The following is a 23,707-nucleotide window of genomic DNA, read 5'->3' as shown; positions in this document are numbered from 1 at the left end:
TTAGTTTACTGTAAAACTTGCAGACCTAAAGAATGTTTATAGCCCCAATATAAGAGCACTGCTTTACACAACCAGTTGCTATCAAAGAGAAATAGAGCCTGAATGGTTATATTGTACAAGTTATAAAGTTATCATTGCTAAGAGTTCAGGGCTTTATGTAAACTACACTTATCTACCTTGTAGCCGCGTTGCTTCCTCTCTCTGCTGGTCCTCACACTGTTGACATCGAAGCTGAAAACTGTTTTGGAGACTCGTGATTTCTTTCTCATATTCAGACGCTGCTTTCCGCCACCGCTCAAGCTCAGCTCGCACCTTCTTAAGCTCTTCTTGTAAAGAAGTAATGTCAGTGTCCCTCTCAGAGGCAGCCTTTGCTGCTGCTTGATGAAGCAGCAGAATTTCATCTCGGGCACTAAGCAATTCATCTCGAGTGCTTGTGATTTCACTGTCCTTCTCTTCCCGGAGATTCTCAATATTGATGTGTAACCTCTGCAGTTGGGCTACAAAAGTATATTTAGACATCATTTCCTAAATCCATAGTAATTAGGAATAAAAGAACAGCCCAAAGGGGGCTGTCAGAGCTGTTTGCTGCTTTTGATTAACTGTACAAGCAATCTATGTTTAATGCAGAAAATGTCAAAATACAGAAACACAAAGAGAAAAAAACCAAAGTGATCTTTATTTCCCCCACATGGAGAATATTGCCTTTAACATTTGGTGCTTATTCTTCTAGATATTGTCTATGCATTTATACACATATAAGAACAACAAGAGGGAGGGATGATAATATATGTAGTAATTCTCTATCCTGCTGGTAATGAACTTCTTTTCATGACAAAACAATCATCACGCTGTAGCATGTTCTGACCAATCCTTTATTTTAGACATTGCAGGCTGTTTAGTTTTTAATTACTATAGACAATATTGCTTCTAATACAATCCTGATTTTTTTCTTAGGGTGAATTCCTAGACATAGACTGCTTGGTCAAATGGTAAGCATTAGAAAACCCTTTGATGTTCCTGATTCAATTTTCTGTTCAAATATCAATTCCTTAAAGAAGCCTTCTGTGATGACTCATCTAAAAATAGCTCTGTCATTCTCTAACCCTTTACTTTGCCCTTATTGGATGTCACATTATACATTTATTTGTTTGCTGTTTGTCTTTTCCACTAGACTGTACATCTCATGTGTGCTCTATCCCCAGTACTAGCAAAGTAAACAATCAAGAATTATTGGTTGAATTCATAAAGCTAATGAATACTGCCTAATCAAAGAGGTACATTTTTAAAAGATCTGGTCTTACGTCCTCACGGTCAAACTGAAAATAACCTGTATAAAATCATATTTGGTTCAGAGCTAGAATACTAGTCTTGGTTACCATAACACAAGTAAATTATAGATAGAAAAAGTTCCTTAAGTAAAAGAATAATTAAAATAATTAAGAGAATTAAGGCCAGGAGAGAGGGGGGCGTTTGCCCTATAAACATTAAATATTAGGCTTTTTAAGTTTGTAGGAAGTATTGAGAGGTAACAAGTTGAAAATCTGAAAAGATACAATAACAGGACCATGGATTTGTGGCTAAAGTCCTGAAATACACATGCTGGCACTAGGGGGCACTCAATGATGCCCAGGTAAGACAGCTTTAAGATGAAAAGCAGCACACGGTCCGAGAACCTGCCCATACATAGTACAGGATGGAAATATAGATTCAAATCAGATTTATGGAAGCTCATAGATAATGGAATTAAGCTATAATAACACTTTAAAGAGTTTTCAAATTAAAAAGACATACAACTTACCCAGAAATTCTAATTTGACGATAAAAAATTTTTAAAAATTAAATAACTCAAATGTCCCACTCAAAAATAAGAAAAGAAAACGCAAAGAGACTGGTTTTTCTCTGGGATATTTCAGGGCAAATACCACAGGCCTCATACAATGACTCCCCATTTCTTCTGAAATGAGATTACTTGTCCATTTAATTTCTTCTCATCTCTCAGAATAAACTTTTAAAATAACATCGGTTCCCTCTTTGACAATGAAGGCGAATTAAATTTGTTTTAGGAATTTTACAATGGCGTAGGAAAGAAAGACCTCTCTTGGGGTACCTCATAATTCCAGCCTCACAGGACTAGGAGCTCTGATTCCAAGAAAACCCTTGACAGGCAGGGGTCTTTCTGGCCATTTCTGTAATGACCTTGTGATAGCCCACAAAGAGATAGCGAAACAGTGGGTATAAAGAGCAGCCTTTCCCGGTGAAGGCAGTTCAGGGGCCATTATTCTATTCCCTGGGGCATATAATTTTTTTAGCAGTACCATGTGTGTTATGAGCGTTAGAAATAATGCTACTAACAAGCTAAAAGTGCTGATGCACACAGCAGCTCAAGCTGATTTGCTGTCTGAAGGCCCGCTCTATACTAACTCACTACATAATCCAGAAAGTGACAGTCTTACCAAATCCGTATCTTCAGCCTTTCAAATGTCTATTACTGGAGCACAGGAAAATCTTCCCTTGTATCCTCTTAAAAAGATAGAAAGCTCACCCAGTTATAGTCTCAGATTCTAGGGAAGACCGAAAGCTATGAAAAATGGGAACCCTCTGCACTATTATTTTTCATTCCTTTTGAATCACTAAAAACAAGCAAACAATAATAACCTCAAATACCCTGGAGTGTTTCATACCTTGAAGAACCTGTATTTGTTTAGTGGATTCCTCAACTTGATTTCGATAGGCTTTTCTTTCTTCTTCCAATAGAGCTAAAAGTAAAACACAGTATATCTAATTCTGTGAGTTAATGAAAGTATTCAGAATTGAGCAGCTGGAAATTGCTAAAACATTTTCTCCTAAGGTTTATTGAAGGAAACAAAAGTTAGGCAGTAAGTATTACCAGTATTAGCAGTTAGATAGCTTCAACATTTTAAGAGCACAAAACAGTAGTAAGTAATAAATCTATTCAACTTAGTGAAGTTTTCTAGGCCTTTTATCACCAAGATAATACATGCTATTCTTCACAGGACAAGCAATCTTGATAGTTGTTAATCAGCATTTTGAGCTTAAACTTAAAAAACTTAAAATCCTCATGTTTACTACCAAGCACATAGTAAGTACTAACTTAGGAACTGCGGTTCACTAAATACTTTTTCATTATAATAAAATAAATTAGCCTGGACCCTCCAAAAAGTTCAAGTTAAGTGAAGACCAATTCTAATTTCTTCAAGAAGCAGAACAGGAAGGAGGCCGTAACAGGAAGTTCTCAGTACTCGCTGAGAATCTTCCTCCTGGTCAGGAAGGCCATCTTAGAGAACATGAGGATTCCACAGGCCATTCACTTTCTCCTCATTCTAGGACTTTCAAAAGGACTACAACTAACTGGTTCGACTGCAACCAGGTAGCTACTGTGAATAATACAGAAAATATAAGCTCCAGGGAATGGCACAGACTCCACTGGCCTACGACATTAGAAAAGTGAGCTATTGAAAAGAAACGGATGGGACATTAGAAGGTTTGACACCTTAACCAAGCCCAATTCCTCCCATTTACTGATGAATACACTATAAAGTCACAGGGAATATATATCTTCCTTATCTCATGACAGGTAGCTAACATTAGGTGTAACTAAAACTTTGGAATTTATATACATTAGGATTTTTTCCTTTTCTACTTAACATGTAATTAGCTATTAAGATCTTTCATTGGTCCATGTCTTTCTTGATCTTCACATCAACAACGTAAAGGAAGTAGAGCAACTGAACTCTCCCCACTTTACTGATCTGAAACATAAATTCAGAGAGGTTAAGTGAATGTCCCAAGATAACATATCTAATAGAGTTGTGGACCTGGAACAAGATTCCATGCCTCTGGACACCAAGCTTGGGGCCATTCAGTTATGTCATGTTGCCTCCACATCCCCTAAAGAATCAAAGTAATCTTGATCTCACCTTGAAGTTCAAAGCATTTTTGTTTACTTGCTCTAGCTAGCTCCTGGGCTTCAACCAATTCCTTTCGAAGATGCTGAATTTCTTGTTTTGCCTCAATTTCTGACTGTGCACCCTGCAAGTCATCTGACAAAAATATGTTTGTTTTAAAAGCAAGAGTTAGTATCACACTATAATCTCTACAACCAAAGATTAGCAGTCTCTTGCACGTTTAGACATGCATAAACAACATAGCACAACTGAGTTATATGACATTTGGAAGCAAATTATATTAAGCATTTTAGTTCTTTTACCTTGGAGAAAGAACACAAGTACATTTAAATACATATTAGTAATTCATGGCATGATACTATAAAATATATATTAACATAGACTAAAATTATATATTTCCCTCATGTAGCGCTTATGTAAGGCTTGAAATTCAGTTAAGACAGGCATAATGCTATCCTTTATCAATTTAGAAATTTGTTGGTAACAAGTCAGCAAAATTTCACTTGGAAGTTCACTGGAAATAGAAAAACAGAAACAAACTGTTCTTGAAGAAAAGGTAATTTAACATAATTTTCCCAGCTGTGGAATACAAAATAAAAACTAGGCTGTAAGCTGCACCGTGCTCACTTTGTCATCACTGTTTCCCCAACACTACACACATAACAAATATTTGCTGAATTAGTAAATGATGAAACTTAAATGGTTTTATAGAAATAAATTAGATCCAGCATTACATCTCAAATATTCCCCCTCCTCTACCCTCCTTCCTCTCTCGTCACTCTGTTCATCTTTCATTGTATTAAAACTCTACTACTGAACACCTGAAATAACACCAGCAGGTAGGTGTTTACACACCCTTCTAATACATTCTATTTGACTATTACTTTGGTTTACAAGTAGCTCAGGAACAGCAACTTTATTCCATCATATAATTTCACAATATGATCACAGTGGGTCTCAGATGTTACATATACACATTTTATACTCATAAAATTATATCCTACTTTTCTGTCAAAAAATTTGACTCTGGGTTCATCTATCCTAGTCAACCTATCAAGTCTTCCTTCAAATGGTCTCTTGGTAAGTGTGTGTGTGTGTGTGTGTGTGTGTGTGTGTGTCCTTAACCTGTCTTGCCCTTCTGCATTCTATCCTACATTGTGACACTAGAGTCATTCTCTAACTTAGATCAAGAACCTGCATTGGCTCCCTACTGTATCAAGTCCAGACATCTTGATCTGAGTTTTACAGTTCTCCATAATAATCAATACTCATTTCCCATTACTCACTAATATACTCAGTTCCTAATAGTCTCCTTTGTAGCTGCAGCTCCAGCTCATGACTACTTTCCTTGTTTATCTTTGCTCATGCTATTCTCCTTTACTGCTCCAAACCTGCACATCCTTTAAAGCCTAGGCTCAGGCCTCTGCGTCTGACCCTGTGACTGCATCTAACTCCCAGCATGCAGTGGTCTCTTTTGCTTGATTTCTAGAGTTTGACAGTAAAACACAAGCAAAGCAGGAAGCCTTTCAAGTTACCTAATTGTTTAACAGCATTTAATTTCATTTTCAAAGGAGCATGAATCTATATAGATATAAAAGATTTTGGAAGAGACCTTTAAGATCAAGTAACCTACTCCTTTTATTTAACAGATAAGGAAATAAAGGTCCAGAGTTCTGAAATGGCTTATACCTCTAGAAAGTGGTGGAGATAGGACCAGAATTCTCACTCTAGCTCAATTTCTTTCCCATAAATCACGGTACCTTCTTAGTTATATGATAGCAATTAAGTGGCATGCTTTCCCAACAAACAATTCGTTATTTTCTTCCCCAGAAATAAGAGGATTCTTATCATCGTTTTCTTTTTAGCAACAAATGTAAAATGCATATATATTTCACATTTCTGCTCCATATTATACGGAACATACTATATTCCATCCACTGCAATGCTAGACATATAGTTGGCACTTAACTATCTGATTAACATACAAAGTAATCAAAGATTTGCATCTAAAATGTGCAGATTTAAAAAATAAACATGATAATTGTAAATAAATTAATGCAACAACTAAAGGACTGTTTTATTTTGAGGAAGGGGATCCTTTTATTAATGATGAATCTTTATGTAATCCATCTTGAAGTTTTATTAAAGCAGACATTTCTTGTCTGCAGCAGAACAATTTTCTTGATCAGTGACGTGAAACAAAACTAATACTTGCTTTTCAAACTAAAAATAACGGGACAGATTTTATGTCAAGTAATTATGTTTTGGGGGACAAAATATAATCTGGGCAATAATGAGTTCCACTAACACAGGGATCTACTATTTGCAAATTCTCTGTATTACATGATGAAAAGGTTCAGCATTTAACTAGAGCAAATAAGATGACATGTATCACATAAACTACAAACTCTACATATTGTTTGATCATAGAAGTGGATACTGACCCAAATCTTTACAAATTAATAATAAACACAAATGACTATATTCAAACTAATCAAGTAGTTAGTGTGCAGATGCTCTTTTCAGGAAGCCAAGTGCCAAGAATTTTTTTTACCAAAGACAAATGAGCAAATCTTTTTGTGCTAAGGTTGATTAAAAGTTCATTGCATTTCATATAGTTGTGTGGGAAAAATGCACTATTAGTTTATTGTGGCTTAAGTCTACTCTCATGGTGCCTTACTTTTGCAACAGAAAGGGACTTTTTATATCAACCTACTTCACAACCTTGGGAAGTGTTGTGATGAGTATTAGTAGAAAGTGCTTAGATGAAGATAAACGAAAGCCTTACTGAGCCAAATCCATTGTATTTAGATGTGCAAGTCAAATGGAAATAACTGTTTTTTAGGAAATACAGTATGATGATGTGGGAAGATTAGTAGAGTCTGTTTTCCCTTTAACACAAACGGTATATATTTAGAATTGCATGGTGTATTATGGGCTAGGGGCTAAGTTTTCTCAGACTAAGGCTAAATCCTGTAAAGAGATCCACACCACACAAGAACCCACTGAATAAACCAGTCTTGGCACAAAGAATACCTACGTGAGATCCTAAATTAAATTGGGTGTCATTACTTCTTCAGACGAGTGACTGGAAATTTAACTTAAACTCTGCTCTTAGCTCTAAACATGGTTGAGATACTATGAACCACTTGGTAAAGGAAGAAATCAAAGCCTTTTTTCCCCAAGATCTATTCTGCATGTGCATGTTTGTTGAAGGCTGGTGTGGCCACATCTGTTAGAATGTCAACTGACAGAAATGATGTGCCTGAGGCAGCTGGCCAGGTGGGTGTATTCTTTATCACCTACCAGCACTCTTCCCTCTGGAAGGCCTGGTAGCTTCAGGCTTGGCTGATGAAAATAACCTTCACAAAGGAGAAAGACCATTTTTCCGTCATGGGTATGTGCAGCTGTATGAGACAGTCCTAAGTAGCAGCCTAACTATGAATTTACTCTTGGCGAAAGCCTCTTATTGTTTGTTGATCCTCACTCCTTTGCCATTCCTTCTAACCAGCGAGGTTCCTTCTTCACAATTGGATCTTTTCATTGGCTCCTTTGCCCTCTCCACTGTCCTCTTCTTTCTTTGTATTCCCCCCCGCCACTACAGTCCAGCCCTATGCAGAGAATTCACCAAACACGATCAGCTGTGCTCTCCAAAGTTCCCACCACACCTATGTAAAACGCAATGACACTATTAATACTACCCTCCCTCAGACTGCAACCTCCGCTCGTGTCTTATCTCTGTACCTCTCAGGTCAATAAATGTCTCAGAAATAAATGACAATGACTTTCTAGTCCTAGCTTCTGTCTCGTACTTCCAACTGCATTTCTCATTCCCAGGGTGACAATATGAAACTGGGACACCTTTGCATATAAAAGGGAGCGCTTTTAACAATTACCGCTGGGACAACAGGCACAAATGGTTCTAGGCAAACAAGAGCCTATGGTCACCTTTCCTGTTCAACATGTGCCAAACTAACGCCATCACTTTCTTAACCAGAATACTGCTTCTTCCAGAAATAAATACTTTTAATAACATCACCATACTTTCAGTCATATAGGGTCAAATGCTGGAATTACATCTGACTCCCATTTCTCTCTCATATTGTTTCTCAGGCTTATGGATTCCAGATGATGACCAAAGGAGAGATGATAGAGAAAAACGAAAACAAGGGGGCCCAAGACTGGATTTATTTTGTTGAAATTTCCACAACAGTCATACTCGTTCAGACTCTCCATGACCCCCTAAGCCTCCAAATCGATTGCCTAACCTCCAGCCTCTACCTATTTCAATTCATCCAACAAATCTCCAAAAATACAGGTCTGATCACATTTCTGAGCTCAGAATTGAATTGTGCCAAAATTATCAAAATTATCACCTCAACTGATAAACCACTCAAAGGATTATGTGAACAAACTTTAATTATACTGAACTTGTCAAAACCAACCCATATTATCTAGTATGTAGTTTTTATAATATTTCCGTTGTCTGAGAAGATAGCTCGATCTTCTCTTCTTATAATTCTACCCATTTAAAATATATAGATATATATATCTATATAATTTCCAAAAGACAAGGAAAAAAAAAAACAACCCTAATACTATTATCACATTGAAAATAATAATTCCTTAATACCAAGTATCCCTTTAGTATTAAAATTTTCCCATTGTTTCAAATTTCTTTTACTGTTGGACTATTTGAATAAAGATCCAAACAAGGTTCACACATTGCATTTAGTTAGTTGGCACATCTCTTTTAATTTAAAGGTACCCCACTCCTCTTTCCTTTTCCCCCCAAACCTTGCAACTTACATGAAGAAACTGGGTTGTGTGTCCCACAGAATTTTCCACATTCTGGATTTTGCTGTTGTATCCCCACCACGTCATTTAGAATATGTCCCTAGCTCTTTATATGTCCTGCAAGTTGGCAGTTGCATCTAGAATCTAGACCAGATTCAGGTTGTTTTTCTTTTTTTATCATTGAATATATCACATATGGTATGACACACTTTTAGGGTCATCTCAAATAATACTTCTTCCACGAAGCTCAAACTGCCTTTCCTCCCCATCTTCCAAAAGAAACAAACAATCTGGACATTCTTTCTCCTTTCTTTGACTCCTACTGGCAACAAGCACCAAGCAGCAGCTTATCATCCGTAACTCTCCTGTCGCCTTTTGACTAGAAACTCCGCAAACCCCAAGGAGAGCCACACCAGACTTGGAAACATGAGAGGCCCGGGCACAATTCCTGAAGGAAAGCAAACTTGCATTAGATACTAACTGGAATGAATGCCAGTTTTCTTTTTACCGTTTTGGGGAAACGATTTCAAGTATATATAAAAACGTGTGGTTTGAGCCAACATCTTTACTTCTCTTTCAAAAGTGACATAAGTTGGTTGAAAATGATTAATATTGCAGGAAAAAGGTACTATTGCTATCATCCTTTTACTTACATCTTATGGTGAATGTTTAGTCTACTTTACATTATTTTCCTAATCCTAGATGACTGACATGAAGGGTAACACACTATAATTCCAAATAAAGACTGGCTATTTTTCAATAGGAAAGAATAAAATTTGAAAATAATGGTTCAAGAAGTTGTAGGGTTTTAGTGAGGAAAATAAAGGGGCTACTTCCATGTAGCTGTAAAGGTTAATACTATGATCTAATAACTTACTCTTCATTTAAGAGGAAAATTCTGTCAGCCTACTGAACCAAATTATATAGACAACAAAGCACAACCACATATAATCAAGCATAACTCAATGTTTCAAATAAGTGGTAGTGAAGACATTATTTTTAAGAATTTATACAACCCCCACAAAAGAAAAACAATGGATTAAACAACTCTTTAGCTATGGTCACTGTTTCTTGACTGCTCTTCTAATATATCCTGCTTCTAAATGGCTGGTTTTTCTTTATACCTAAACAGTGACTATTCTTAAAAACAAGCTGCAAAATCTTTCAACAGGTTGTGTTGATCAAGATATTACTTCATTATCAAAAGCTGGCAGTCACATAGAAATGTAAGGAAAGTTTTGGGGTTCTGTTTTTGTCACCATCTTCACCAATGGTACCACCAAAAAATTACTAGTAGTGTTAGTACATCCACCCTCCTCCCACAGGCACCTTGTATTTTCCAGTCTCTTTCTCTCTCCCACCACTTTCCCTTTTATTCCAATACTCTTCCTTAAGTCTGATTCTCCAGCCTATATTGTGGGCACTTTTACAGATACGATTTAGCTTTCCTAATGGTACACAGGACTACAAAAAATCTTTCCCCTGACATGTGGCAAAGTGACAAACACATTATTATTTTTTAAAGATCTAATTGCCTTTATTAAGTGATTCATGAATTGGGCAGCATCCCACGTAGCAATTAGAAGGGCGCTCCTTATTATTAACTAGAAAAGATCAACCACCACCAACTGTTTTTCTTTAAAAGATAAAGTAGGAAATATTTTTTCAAATCCCACAATCTTAGTCAATTAAAGAAAAGGTAGTCTTTAACATAGGTCTGCTTTCATCAATCACCATCATCATTATTATAATATTATCAGTGTCTTCATTATGGTGCTTAACATGTTATGTTCCCAACACCACGGTAAGTGATCCACATGCATTACTTCATTTAAGCCTCACAATAATCCTATGAAGTTGGTTTTTCCCAATATGACAAATGAAAAACAGGTAAGCACAGAGGGGTTAAGCAATTTGCCCAAGGACATATTACAAATAAATGGCAGAGTTGAGACTGAGCCCAGAGCTCTTAGATTCTTGGCTAGAGTGTTACTTTCCTAATGCTCTTGTGGTTTTATAACTTTTATAAGAGGTCTGTTATTAATTCATTCAACAAATATCTGAGTTTTACCGAACATCTGGCATTGTGGTAGGCAATGGGATAAAAGTAAAATCGAGAACAGACACACAAAATTACAAAAGCACTAATAACATTTGAATATAATTAACACAATCATAAATGCTATTTATAAATCAATCTCAACTTGGCTGCTGAAAAGATTTCTGGAAGATTTCTATAGTTAAAAAGACCGTTAATAATTGCTACTTTTGTATGACAGCTTTTCATTACTCATTCACCTCCCCTCTTGTTTCTCTATGTTCCCACAAAGGCCCAAGGGTTCAGCATCAGTAACAACTTTTTATACAACAACAGTATTGCATTTCTGAGAAGAATAAGAAATACTCCAAGATGAGATTTCTGGACTATGCAAACATTAACTTAGATTTATTATTACAACACTAGTGCAGATCAGTAAGAATGCTGGAAACCATGCTCATGCTTAAAGACAGGTTGGCAATTGGTTGCCTGGGCTAGTAATCCTCAGGGCTTCCCTTGATAATGAAATTCTATCAAAGGTGGCTTCATAGAGCCATGTAAATGTGAACTTCAGTATCCATGGGGAAGAAAAGAGAGGGCCAGGATGCCCAGACTGAGGAACTCTAAGAGAATCGAGGTCATCTCGTTGTTAACCAGCCCCAGTCCCCATTACTGTAGAACTAGGCCAGCAGCAGGGGCATGGAGGGTGAAACTACGGTCTCCTTATATAATCTAAGACACAGGGTCTGGACTGAGAGACACCTTAATAGTGCAGCCAGAAACCAAAGTATTTCTACAACGAGAAACTTCCACAGGCTGCTTCTGCTGCTGATTCCAGAGAGCTGCCTGGTGTTAGTCCACTGCTCCCAACAAGTTTAACCCACTGTGCTGAACTTTATGTCAACTCTTCTCGTGTACAATTAGGCAATATAAAAGAGACTAAATGCATACAACCACAGATTTATCAATAAGCCACCCCAAGGCACTTTATTTTAAAAACACTTTTATAAATGCTGATTTATTTCCTACCCATTTCATTCTAAACAAGTAAACACCAAGAAATAAATGTACTTCTTATTTAGAAATGAGACAAGTGAAAGAATTCATTACATGCACTGCTTATTTTAGCCCCACCCCAAATTTCTAGAACAGTATCCTAAGAACCTGGGTATATTTATTGGAGGATGAGGACCAGAAAATGAGGAAGTTTATAACGGCTACCATATGATAACAGAGCAAACAGGTGGTTCTTTCAAGAAAGTCAGTATTTTCATCTTTTTCTAATTTGTGTTCAAAATGGTAATGAGTTTCTACCAGAAACATATCAAGATAAACACAAAAAAATCCACAGCTACATTAAATAATTCTACGACTTACTGCTTTGCCTTTCATAACCTTGATTGATACAATTTATTTTACGATTTAAATAGTTTTGTTTGAAGCACTGGCACCAGCACCAACTATTTAAATTTTAGTTCCTGTTACATTCTAGATTCTGTCTTAACCTTTTAACTAAAACTTAAAATTTACATTATACATGGAATTGATTTTGTGGCAAAGTGTAAACAAATCTGATGCCCTGATTTAAAATGTCATAAAAAAACATGTTAAAGTACCTTTTAATAGGGATACTTTAGCAAGAGGTTCATTTAGGTCTTGCTCATCCATTTGCGCGTCTAGGGGGGGAAAAGATAATTATAAACAATTGTCAGCTCTATTAGCAATCTATCATTCTCAAAACAAATAGTTGACATTTATACCGCTATTGTGTTTGGATAGTTGAAATTTATACAACTATTGCATTTGGATAGTTTCAACAACAAGTCCAAGATTCAAGAAAGGGACTTGATAAACAGAAGCACTGCTTTTCCCCCCAAACACAAACTTTGAAATTTCCACCCACATTAACCTACATACCTAAATTGTTCAGTAACAATAACATCTGCAGATTTGTAAACATTAGGTTAAAGCTCACCTGTAGTGTCGTCACTACTTTTTTCCTTGCTTGGACTCAGAGTATCTGATAAATCAGATTCCTTTGCTCTTGCCTGGTTTTCTACCAAGAAAAAAAATAAAAGAATGTCATTGTAATTAAATAGCTTCTATCAATAAAACTGCTTCAGGCTATGTGTGTTCTAAATCTACTGGTATGCAAAATACTTTTAAAATTAACTGAGGTCACTGAATCTCTTACTTCTTCACCACACTTGTCCAAAATGGAATGCTGGTTATTACACATAGCTCATATTAAATTATAATGTGGACCATGTCTGCTGTGCAGAGGGCTGGGACTTTTGTTCAAGGCTATCCACTGGCCAACTGCAAACAAAAATGAAGCAAGCTCTGCTAAAGTATTCAGAGAACTGTAACAAATATAGCAAAATTCCCAGGACAATGTGGACATTGTATGAAGATGATGAGCGGAAATGGCTGTATTATATAAAAACAGGTTGCCTTAGTAATATTTATACTCATAACAAAACTCAAAAAGAAAAAAAAAAATCACAGGCGGCCGGTTGGCTCAGTTGGTCAGAGCGCAGTGCTCATGACACCAAGGTTGCCAGTTAGATTCCCACATGGGCCAGTGAGTTGTGCCTTCCACTACTAGACTGAAAACAACAACTTGACTTGGATCTGATAGAATCTGATAGGTCCTGGAAAAACACACTGTTCCCCAATATTCCCCAATTAAAAAAAAGAAAAAAACCCATTTGTTATAAAAATAACGGTTAAAACAATAACATTAGGGGGCGGCCAGTTAGCTCAGTTGGTTAGAGCGCGGTGCTCTTAACAACAAGGTTGCTGGTTTGATCCCCACATAGGCCAGTGAGCTGCGCCCTCCACAACAATATTGAAAACAACGATTTGACTTGGAGCTGATGGGTCCTGGAAAAACACACTTAAAATAAATAAAAAGTTAAAAAAGAATTAAAACAAACAAACAATAATATTAACAGCCTTTTATGTCTAAAGGAAATATAACTACCTGAACCACATTGAGAAAGAAATTTTTTAAAAGTTTTGAAATTATTTCCAAGTGCTGTGCTACCTGATCCAATGAGGACATCCTAGGTCTAGTTTTCAACTAAGTGCTCTCAAAAATCCTAAGTGTAAATCCAACGATTTATTATAGGTGACTGGAAATTAATTAGGCCCTAGACCTCATCTGTAATGGCACATCTGTGTACAGTATGGCATGCATTAGGATAGCATTCACAGAGAGGGTCATTTTTTGGACCATAAACCTATAGCATCTCCCCATTTTCCACAAGGCCTTGGCCAAGATTTACATCCCAGAATTTAGCCATAATCTGGTCCCTGTATTAATTCCCACAGAAGTTCTGTTTCAGTCCGGCTAGCACTTTACAGGGCTGAAGCATGTCAGCTCATTATGGCCTGCAATTCTTTGCTTAAGTTGAATTTCCCTAAACTCAATAACCATTCTCTCTACTTGGCCTAGTTATTCTGTAAGCAGGGCTTAAGTCCCATCACCTCAACGGGAAGTCTTCATATCTCCAGCATGCTGCTCCTTTTTTTTTGGCATCATCTCTGTGTCATATACTTTTGCAATTAATCATGTTCTAGTTTATATCATTCTGTGTTTGTACGCGTTATGTATATTTTATTTCCTTAGTGAGATTATAAATTCACCAAGCATATGATTATTTTTATATTATTATATTCTTGACTGTACTGTTTGTGGTAATATGTATTCAACATTTAAATGTGCATATCCACTTCTACTACTTTCCCTAAGGAAATAACAGACTACGTACATATAAGGCATTGCAGCATCATTTATTATGGAATGGAAAATATTCAAGGTATATTCACTATTATTAAGTAAAAATAGTCTGTTAAAGGACAGTATGTATAATGTGACCCCATTTAGATTGAAAATAGCTATACATCTAGTTATGAATTTTTGGTTGTATATATTTATTCAAGTGTGGAAGGAGCTACACGAGATAACAATGGTTACTTCTGGAAAGAGGGACATGGTGGACATTTACTTTCTAACTTCACATAGTTATACATTATTTGAAAAATTATAGTGAATATATATTGTTTTATAATCAACTAAGTCAAAAGATAACTTCCGTTTTGAAAGTAATCAGAAACGTATCTAAAACCATTACCATCAAAATATTTAATACAATATTAAAATACAACTTGTTATGGCTTTTCCATATATGAACATCCCTAGAAGTTGTGGCTTAACTTGGGAAATGGATGATGGATTACAAAAAGCCTTTTGCTTCTTTTCTGACCGCCATTTCTAGTCAAAGACCAATCTACCAGAGGCAGGGAACTTAGATTAGAAGTAAAGTCACCGACCACAGAGGCCCAGGGGAATCAAATCTGTTTTGGTCATTCATAGTATGCTATTATCAGACATTTCCAAATGTTCTAGTTTTGATCACAAAGTTACAGTCTCAAATAAGGCAGGCTAATGTTATCTAATCTATATATACATTAAAAAAAAAAAGGAACCACTCTGGGGGAACAGAAAGGAAAACAGAAAAATAACTTTCTTGTGACTTTGATATTCTTGGCCATCTTATGATCAAGATATTGAGGTAAACTAATAGGAATATACTTTCAAAAGTATCCTTCTGGCTTAGACAGAACTTTTATTTTATACTTAAGAATATTAGCCAGGACGGTAAAATTGCCTAAAAAGTGGGACCAAATCTTTAAGATCTTACTAGAATATAAACTCCATAAGGGCAGGGATTTTTGTCAGTTTTGTTAACTGTTATATCCCCATAGCACAGAATAGTACACAGTCCATAGTAGGTGCTCCAAAAAAAAAAAAAAAAAAAAAAAAGGTGACTGAAGGCACAAATCTACTGTAAGTAAAAAGGCAAGGTTTTAGCAAGTAAAGTCATGGTCCATCATATTTGTGTCCTGATACAAATTATTACACAGAGGCAACCCAAATGTATTAGAGAATGAAACACAGGACACAACAAATGAGTGGTATCTACTTCTTTCAAAACATCTATTCTTCAGCTATGAAGCAGCACCCAACTTTCTAATATTAAAAGTCATCACTGGATGGCCAGATGGCTCAGTTGGTTAGAGCGCGAGCTCTGAGCAATAGGGTTGCCGGTTCGATTCCCACATGGGCCAGTGAGCTGCGCTCTCCATGACTAGATTGAAGACAACGAGCTGCCGCTGAGCTGCTGCTAAGCTGCCGGAGGGGCAGCCGGATGGCTCAGGTGGTTAGAGCGTGCGCTCTTAACAAGGTTGCCGGTTCAATTTCCGCATTGGATGGAGGGCTGTGCCCCCTGCAACTAAGATTGAAAACGGCGACTGGACTTGGAGCTGAGCTGCACCCTCCACAACTAGATTGAAGGACAATGACTTAGAGCTGGTAGGCCCTGGAGAAAGATACTGTTCCCCAATATAAAAAAAACCCACCTCATTATTGGTTCATTTTCCTCTGTGGTACTTGATCATTAAGATATATACCAACAATATATAGAAGGAAATGGAAGAATAGCTACCAACATTAATACCAAAACTGTTCCCAAAGTGGGAAGTCTACAACAAGGTAACTATTTTCACTGTATCTCTGAGTAGACATAATGATGGATGGGCAAAACAAACGAGCCTATAGACCTCTTCGTACACCACCAGAACCATTACTTGGAAAGAAAGCAAGGTTAAGTAAGGATCAGGAAGGAAAAGGAGAACTAACATTGTTGGACACCAGAATGGCACTCCCTGCTTTATAAGCAATATTTCACTAAATTCCCACAAAACCCACAAATTAAGTATCGTCAATCTCATTTTACAAAATGAGGCAACTGAGGTTTAAAGAGCTAAAGTAAGTGGCATATAGCTAGTTAGTGGTAGAACCTGAAGTTAAATCCAGCTGTCTTACCTACTCATATTCTTTCTACTTCTACCCCTAAAGCTACTATAAACATACAATGACTGTAAGTTGTGTAAGGGCTTAAACAGAAAGCATAAGCAACCTATGATTACACTCTGTATTAGGTGTAATACCTGAAGAAAATACTAAGACTTGTATAGCTGGTAATTGGTCATTTCTAGCAACTGATATTTTCAATGCAGAAAATTCCACCAAAAACATCACCAATGAAAGCATTTTAAAAATAAGACAATTCAGCCAAATCCAAAAGAAAATACTTTATAGCCAGATATAAATTTAAAATGTAACTTATTTCAGCCATCTAGTTTATTACAAGGATTACCTCTGCATGTTTAATGTGAGAAGTGCTAGAAAAATAAGGCAGGCTAACTAACTGCTAACAGAAAAATCTCTGAGTATATAAAACTTGTATCTGTATTATTATTCTTAAAGGGTGTATTCTATTCACTCGTATGGACTTACTTGCTATAATTTATTTAATAAATGCCTTTATTATCGGACACTTATGTTTTTCTCTTTTTGCTCTTAAAACAACACTAAAACAAATACCGTTGGCACATCTGTTCAATTTGTCCCATAAGATAAAAACCCAGAAATGGAAATGCTAGATCAAAAATGCTCTTTAAAGCTTTCAATACATATTTCATAGCCAGGTTTCAAAAGGAAATCAGTAAGGCTGCACAAATATTTTTCAAAAATGACATCACATAATTTTAAGCAAGTATATTCTAATTAAATGCATTAAAAATGCATTAAAAAAAGAGAATACGTTAAAAAGATAAGTGCTGATTTTTTTTCCCTAAGGCTCTACTTCCACTTCAAAGTGTTGGCTATTCAACCAACTAATCTAAAAGGTATTTAGGTGGTGAAGTAAAAGCTATTTTAAAGTCTGTTCTCATCTCACTCTAGTAAGATGAAATAAATTTCCGTATGTACTAAAAATAGTTCACTGTTCTGAAACTCAATGCCTGTTTGCCAGAACAATATTAGTGATGCATATTCTGTGCATTCTTTCCCCAAATATGGTGTCTGGCGTGCACAAAATTCAGAATGGAAACCACCAGATATTTGAAATAATAGAATCCTTTAAAATATTTTTAAAAGCCAAATAGATCCAATTACTTTCATAAAACAGAATACACTGAAATTGAGTATTCCAAACTTCAATCACTCATTTTTTAATTGACCAAAATGATTGGGAATCTGGCTTTAAATTTTATACTGGTATGTTCTTATGAAAGCCTTAGAATAATAAACACATCCCACCAAATTTATTTGCCCAATTTCCCTATGCACAAAAGTGACTTGACAATATGATGCTTTAAAACTCATTTTTCTTCTCTAAGTCTGACAATTGTAACAGAAAAGAATTAACAGAACAATCTACTTCAGGCAATTATAGAACTATTCATTATAAAATATAAAAAGATTCCACATAATCACTTTTATTTAAATCAAATTGAGATGCCAAAAATTAAGAAAATATTAAATAGCATAAGGAATGTTAAAGACACGATACCCCCCAAAATGGAATTGCAAACATTTTTCATCTGTTGTTTTAAAAAAGGATTTACATTGTATTTGACTAAAAATTTGAGATCAAAGCTGAAAAATAATGCTGGAAGTGAGAAAGACTGTAACAAATTTTTTAATACCTAAAGAAACCTATTCCAAGCACTTAAAACACACACATATATACCCTTTTAAAAGGAAAACTTTCCAATTAAGATACCCTTCTTAAAACAGAACTCTGGCTACTTTCATATCATTATCTGGTAACTATTACGAAACTGCCACTTTGTGAGCTATAAGAAGTAAACTGATTAAAAAACCATGACCTTGAAAATGTACACTAACCTTCATTATCCAAAAAGACTTGTCAAAACCCTCAGAAATTCCCCCCGGAAAGCCCCCAGAAAACGAACCTTTTGAAAGCCTTGTTTCTTCTACCGCTTTGGTTAGATGCCCCTCGACGATCAGCTTCTCTGCCAAAGAAAATAAACGTTACCATCCAAGCCCAAACCCAGTAGCACTTCCCTGAGCGAGGCAGCGTAACACATTCCATGACCAAATTTAAAGATGATAACATGACTCCCATGACTAGGCTTGAACAAAAACTTGAACCTGTAAGGGGAACTAAAAGAATCTGAACTATAACAGAGCAATCAGATTAATGCAGAAATCTGGGGGTGGAGGAACAATGTGCCTTTTATTTTCATTAGTTTCACCTTATTTTAAAAGCCTAGACCTGTTTTTAAAAGGACTCAGAATAAACAAACAGAGCGACCCTCTTTAAATCAAGGATATTTAAGTTGAAGTAAAGGAATTCTGAGAAAGTATTTTATTTAAATAAAGAAGTAATACAAACAATATTACACCAATAGTTTATTTTTCCCGATTGATACAATTCAGTAGAGAGGCCTACATGTTTCAGTAAAATGAATCATTTTAAAAGAGATAATAATTCAAAGAAATAAACAAAATTTATGTTTTGTTTTATGTGGGATTTGTGTCAATGTATAATGTAGCTTCTTTATAATTTATTTCAAGTCATTTTTTCATATTCTGCATTTCACTGAGGATAATATATCTATTCTGTATATCCCTTTGTTTAATCCTGTATGTCAGTTGGTCTCTTTCAACGTACACTTTTGCAGTATGTGATATAATTTCTCTATTCTTTCCTTCTTCAACCCACTGCAACTTAGTCTACACCCACCATTCAACTACCGAAACTGCTCCAAGATCACTATAACCTTCTATCTGCCAAAGCCTATGGCTCCTTTTCAAATTTTTATTTCATATAGGCTCTTTGCAGTATGTGGCACTGTTTGCCCCGCCTCCTTAAAAAATAAAAATGTCAAATTAATAGATTTAGATAATTATAAAAGGTATTAGTCACTTCCCAGGAGCAACAAGCTTTAAATTTTAGCCATTTCTTCTGGCATTTTCATTTATATTTCTAAATGATTTATTGCTATTTCTTTATTTTTCCATTTTAGACATTATTTATTGACAATCTCTTATAGATGATTAAGCTCTCTTATATTCTAGCATCCTCATAAGAGTTACATTTTGTCCATCTATAACTACTTATATTATGACTATTATTTTATCTCAGTCATGTAACATGCTATGAACATATTTCTCATCTTACGTGTACAGTAGCCATTTAGTATTTTTTAGAGCTTATAATGCCTTGTTTTGTTTTACTAATTTTTTAATGTATCTCTCTCAAACACAGCCCAAGTTCTTATAGAACCATAAAACTCTCAATACTGTCAAACATATCAGGTAATCTATCACATTATATTTTCTTGTCCCCCCCCCCTTCCCCAGCCTTTTCATCTTCCTGCTCAAGGCTGGACTGTATCCTATGCAAAATCCCCTGTCCCAGATTTCAAATCTTCCTTTTCCTGCTTTATTCCCTCATTTTAGTATAACATATTTTCTGATAATTTCCTGAAATGGATGAATAGAAGGTAAATGCTTTGTGACTTTGTTCCTCTGAAAAGGTTAATTCTCTACCCTCACATTTGACTGATGGTTTGACTAGATACACAATTCTCCAGGAAATAATTTTCCTTCGGAATTCTGAAAGCTTTGTTCTACTGTCTTCTAGCTTCAAACATGGTGAGTCTAATGCTAGTCTGACTCCGCTCCGAGTATGCACAGCAGACACTTTCCTGTGCTCAGCAGTGCCAGGTACACCTGTCCCTTCTGAGCACCTGGGAGGACTGCACCTTCCAACTCCTTAGCACTGAGGAAGGTCCACATGACTGATTCTAGCTAAAGCACTGGAGAGTAGGAGTTTTCTACACTTTCTCTTGCCCCAGTCTAGAAACCACGTGTTGAGGTGGCAACACCATAAGATGGTAAAGCTACCATCCACCTACAACCCTGAGTCACAATGTGGAGCAGTGTTCTCCCTCACCATGGACACGTGACATGAGTGAAAAGGGTCAAGTCATTAAAATTCCAGGGTTTATTTTTTGCTATAATTTAGTTTATTATGAGTAACACAATGTGAGATCCTTCCTCTCCAGTTATTTTCAGAATCTCTTTATCCCTCATATTTTAAATTTCATATACCTCAGCATGCGGTGTTCTTTTTTTGAATTGAGATAAAATACACATAACACAAAATAATCTTTTAAAGTGAACAATCCAGTGGCATTTAGTACATTCACAGTGTTATGCACCCACCATTTCCATCTAGTTCCAAAACATTTTTATCATCCAAATCTCATACTCATGAAGCATTTACTTCCCATCCTCCCTCCCTAGCCTCGGCTCTCAGTCATCTTTCTGTCTCTATGAATTCCTGGATATGTCATATAAATAGAATCATACAATATATAACCTTTTGTGCATGGGCTTTTAAAATATATTGTGTCGTGCATTCAGTGCATCCTTTCAGTTTAGAAGCTCATATAGCTTCAATTCTGGGGAATTCTGTTTGTATTCTATTTCACTAACAAATTCTTCTCTTTTCTCTCTCCTCTTCTCTCACTCTCTCCTTTCCCACACTCTGGAAATCTTTATTGTTCAGCTATTAGATCTCCAGGATTAATTCCCCAATTTTCTTAAAATTTTCCTCCTTTTTTTCTTAAAATAAACAAAAACCTCTTGTCTTTTTTGTTACTTTTTTTGGAATATTTCCTCTCTTCTAATCTTTTTACTGATTTAATTTTTAAAACAATATCTGGTATCATATTTTTAGTTTTCAAGAATTCTACATGCACTCTAGTTCCTTTTTAAAATAGCACCTTTATCTTGTTTCATCCAAGAAACATCTTATCTTTCTGAAGAAATTAATTATACATTTTTTAAAAAGTTTTCTTCTGCTTCCTGTATTTTCCATGTTCCTTCTCTAGTCACATTTTCTATTTGCTTTTTATTTGTTTTGATATCTGGCTTTCTGAGTAGAGAATTTCCTCAAAGTCTGGTGATCTTGGCTATCTCTTCACATGCAGGGTGAGCAATAAAAAGCTGACGAAGTTCTGTGTGCATGAGCAGAGCCTGTTACCTGCTGGGCTCTACACACAGTGGCAGTTTGTTTGGAGACCTTCAAATGTCAGTATCGGTGTTCTTTTCTCTTGGTCTGATCAGTTTCCCTGGAGTAGAATCCTCTAACCTCCTTTCTGGGGAGTGTAAACCTGGTGACCTGTTAGTGTATAGACTTTCATTTAATTCTCTCGCCTTCTTTTGTTTTCCAGTGAGATGCTCATACCTCACCATCAGCCATGTCTAAAGTACCCCAGTCTAGAGTCTCCATCTCAGCCTACAGAGAGAAAATCTCCCATCTTTATGTGGGAGGAAAGAAACACTTGTCTGTTTGCAGGGACTGGGGGAAGAAAAACAAGGGTCGAACTATTCCTTATATAAACTTTCAATCCTGCTTTCAGCACCTCCTTGCACTCCTGCCCTGCCTGACAGGTACTAAGTGCCTCCGATACCTGAGCCACCGTTTTCACTTGCTTTTGGGGGGCCTCCTTCACCCCCTCTCCATTTGCAGGCCCTTAAAAAAGAAAGAATAAAAACCCAAATCTGTTATCACCCATTTATTTTACATCTTCCAAAATTTTGTTGAAATCTATGATATGCGGCAGTCTCCACTACCACTCACTTTGTCTTTGTGAGCGTATGTCTTTTATAATCTTTTATTATGAGTGGATCCATTCACCTTATTAAATCAAAAATTTATTGCCTCCCTTTTAAAACTTTTTTCCTTTGACTTCTAAGATACCACTCATTCCTACTTCTTTTATGTGCTTGCTCATGCCTTCCTTCCCAGTCTTTCATTGATTTTCCTTTCATCTGACTGTGATCTAAATGTGTGTTAGTCTTCAAGATCTCTGTCAACAAGAAAAATTCATTTTTAATAGCATTAAGTACCTGCTGCACGTGAACAATTTCTAAATGTTGATGACTAGTCTAGCTCTCTCTCTTAGGTCCAGAACCCTATTGTCTAACTGCTTTCCAAACATGTTCATCCAGAAATTTCACAAGAACTTAATCTCACCACGTCTAAAACGGAATTATCTCCTCTTCCTTTCTCTTCTAGATGGACTTGGTATCTCTCTCCTCTTCTATTCCATAGCTTTTCATTCCTATCTCTATCAAGCTATTGCAACTATCTACTTATGTTTATCTTTCCCAACATACTATGAACTCTTTAAGGAATGTATACATTCCTTCAAATATTTACTATGTAGCATGCATAGTACTAGGTACTTCTCATAGATTATCAAGAGAAATGTGATAAATCTAGGAATTTAGAGTTTAATGAAAGCAGGGAGGTATCTTATTAATAATTTAATTCCCAACACAATTCTCTGTTCACACAGAGTACTCTGTTCCACAAATGCTTGTTACATGAATATAGCAAATAAAATAATATAAACAGAGATTTTGAAAGCCATTCCAAACTTTCTCTAGTATGTTGAAGCTCTAAATACCACCTTGTTTAAAAAATTATAAACACACATCACATTAGGAGTAATTTATTGTTTAAAATTCTCTCACCCTTAAAACAAAATCTGAAATCCATACCATGACCTACAAGGTCTATATGATCTACCCCAGGTGTCAGGACAACTACAGCCCCACAGGGCCAAATCCACCCTGCTGCCTGTTTGGTAAATAAAGTTTTATAGGAACACAGCAAGGTCCATTCATTTACGGATGGACCATGGCTGCTTTCCACTACAATGGCAGACTTTAGTGCCATTTAGTGTAGCAGAGAATATACCCTGAAAAGCCTAAAATATTTACTATCTGGCCCCTTATTATTTTTCGAAGGCATTTTTATTGTTCTAAAACTCTAATATCAGATCCACCTTGCATTTTTATGCGATTTCTATCTCACACACTTTCCCCAGATACATGTACACCTCACTCAGCTTTGTCCTATCTCTGTTCAAATCCCATATACTACCTTTGTCGCTCCCTACTGCCTTATATTCTTTTACTTTTCTTCAGTGGACTTATCACTACCTGACATATGATTAGTTTATTAGTTTTTGTCTCTTCGAGAAA

General features: G+C 36.1%; 1 protein-coding gene across 40 annotated transcripts in view; it reads right to left on the bottom strand.

Moving 5' to 3' along the window:
- SLMAP (sarcolemma associated protein) overlaps positions 1 to 23,707 on the bottom strand; it is a 121,424-nt gene that overhangs the window by 12,939 nt on the left and 84,778 nt on the right. For 26 of the 40 annotated variants that reach the window (XM_033132889.1, XM_033132885.1, XM_033132898.1 and 23 more), the window contains 6 exons: positions 18,592 to 18,651; positions 12,737 to 12,817; positions 12,378 to 12,437; positions 3,939 to 4,061; positions 2,682 to 2,756; positions 177 to 497 (listed from right to left, as the gene is read on the bottom strand). In XM_033132889.1, coding sequence (XP_032988780.1) covers positions 177 to 497; positions 2,682 to 2,756; positions 3,939 to 4,061; positions 12,378 to 12,437; positions 12,737 to 12,817; positions 18,592 to 18,651 — 720 coding nt within the window. The remainder of the gene's footprint in view (positions 1 to 176; positions 498 to 2,681; positions 2,757 to 3,938; positions 4,062 to 12,377; positions 12,438 to 12,736; positions 12,818 to 18,591; positions 18,652 to 23,707) is intronic. The other 14 variants (XM_033132911.1, XM_033132916.1, XM_033132917.1 and 11 more) reach the window with 1 other exon arrangement.

The sequence above is a fragment of the Rhinolophus ferrumequinum genome, chromosome 17 (genome assembly GCF_004115265.2).
Source record: "Rhinolophus ferrumequinum isolate MPI-CBG mRhiFer1 chromosome 17, mRhiFer1_v1.p, whole genome shotgun sequence".
NCBI classification, from domain to species: Eukaryota; Metazoa; Chordata; class Mammalia; order Chiroptera; family Rhinolophidae; genus Rhinolophus; species Rhinolophus ferrumequinum.
Note: the sequence above shows the minus strand (reverse complement) of the source record. Positions and strands in the feature narration are given on the sequence as shown.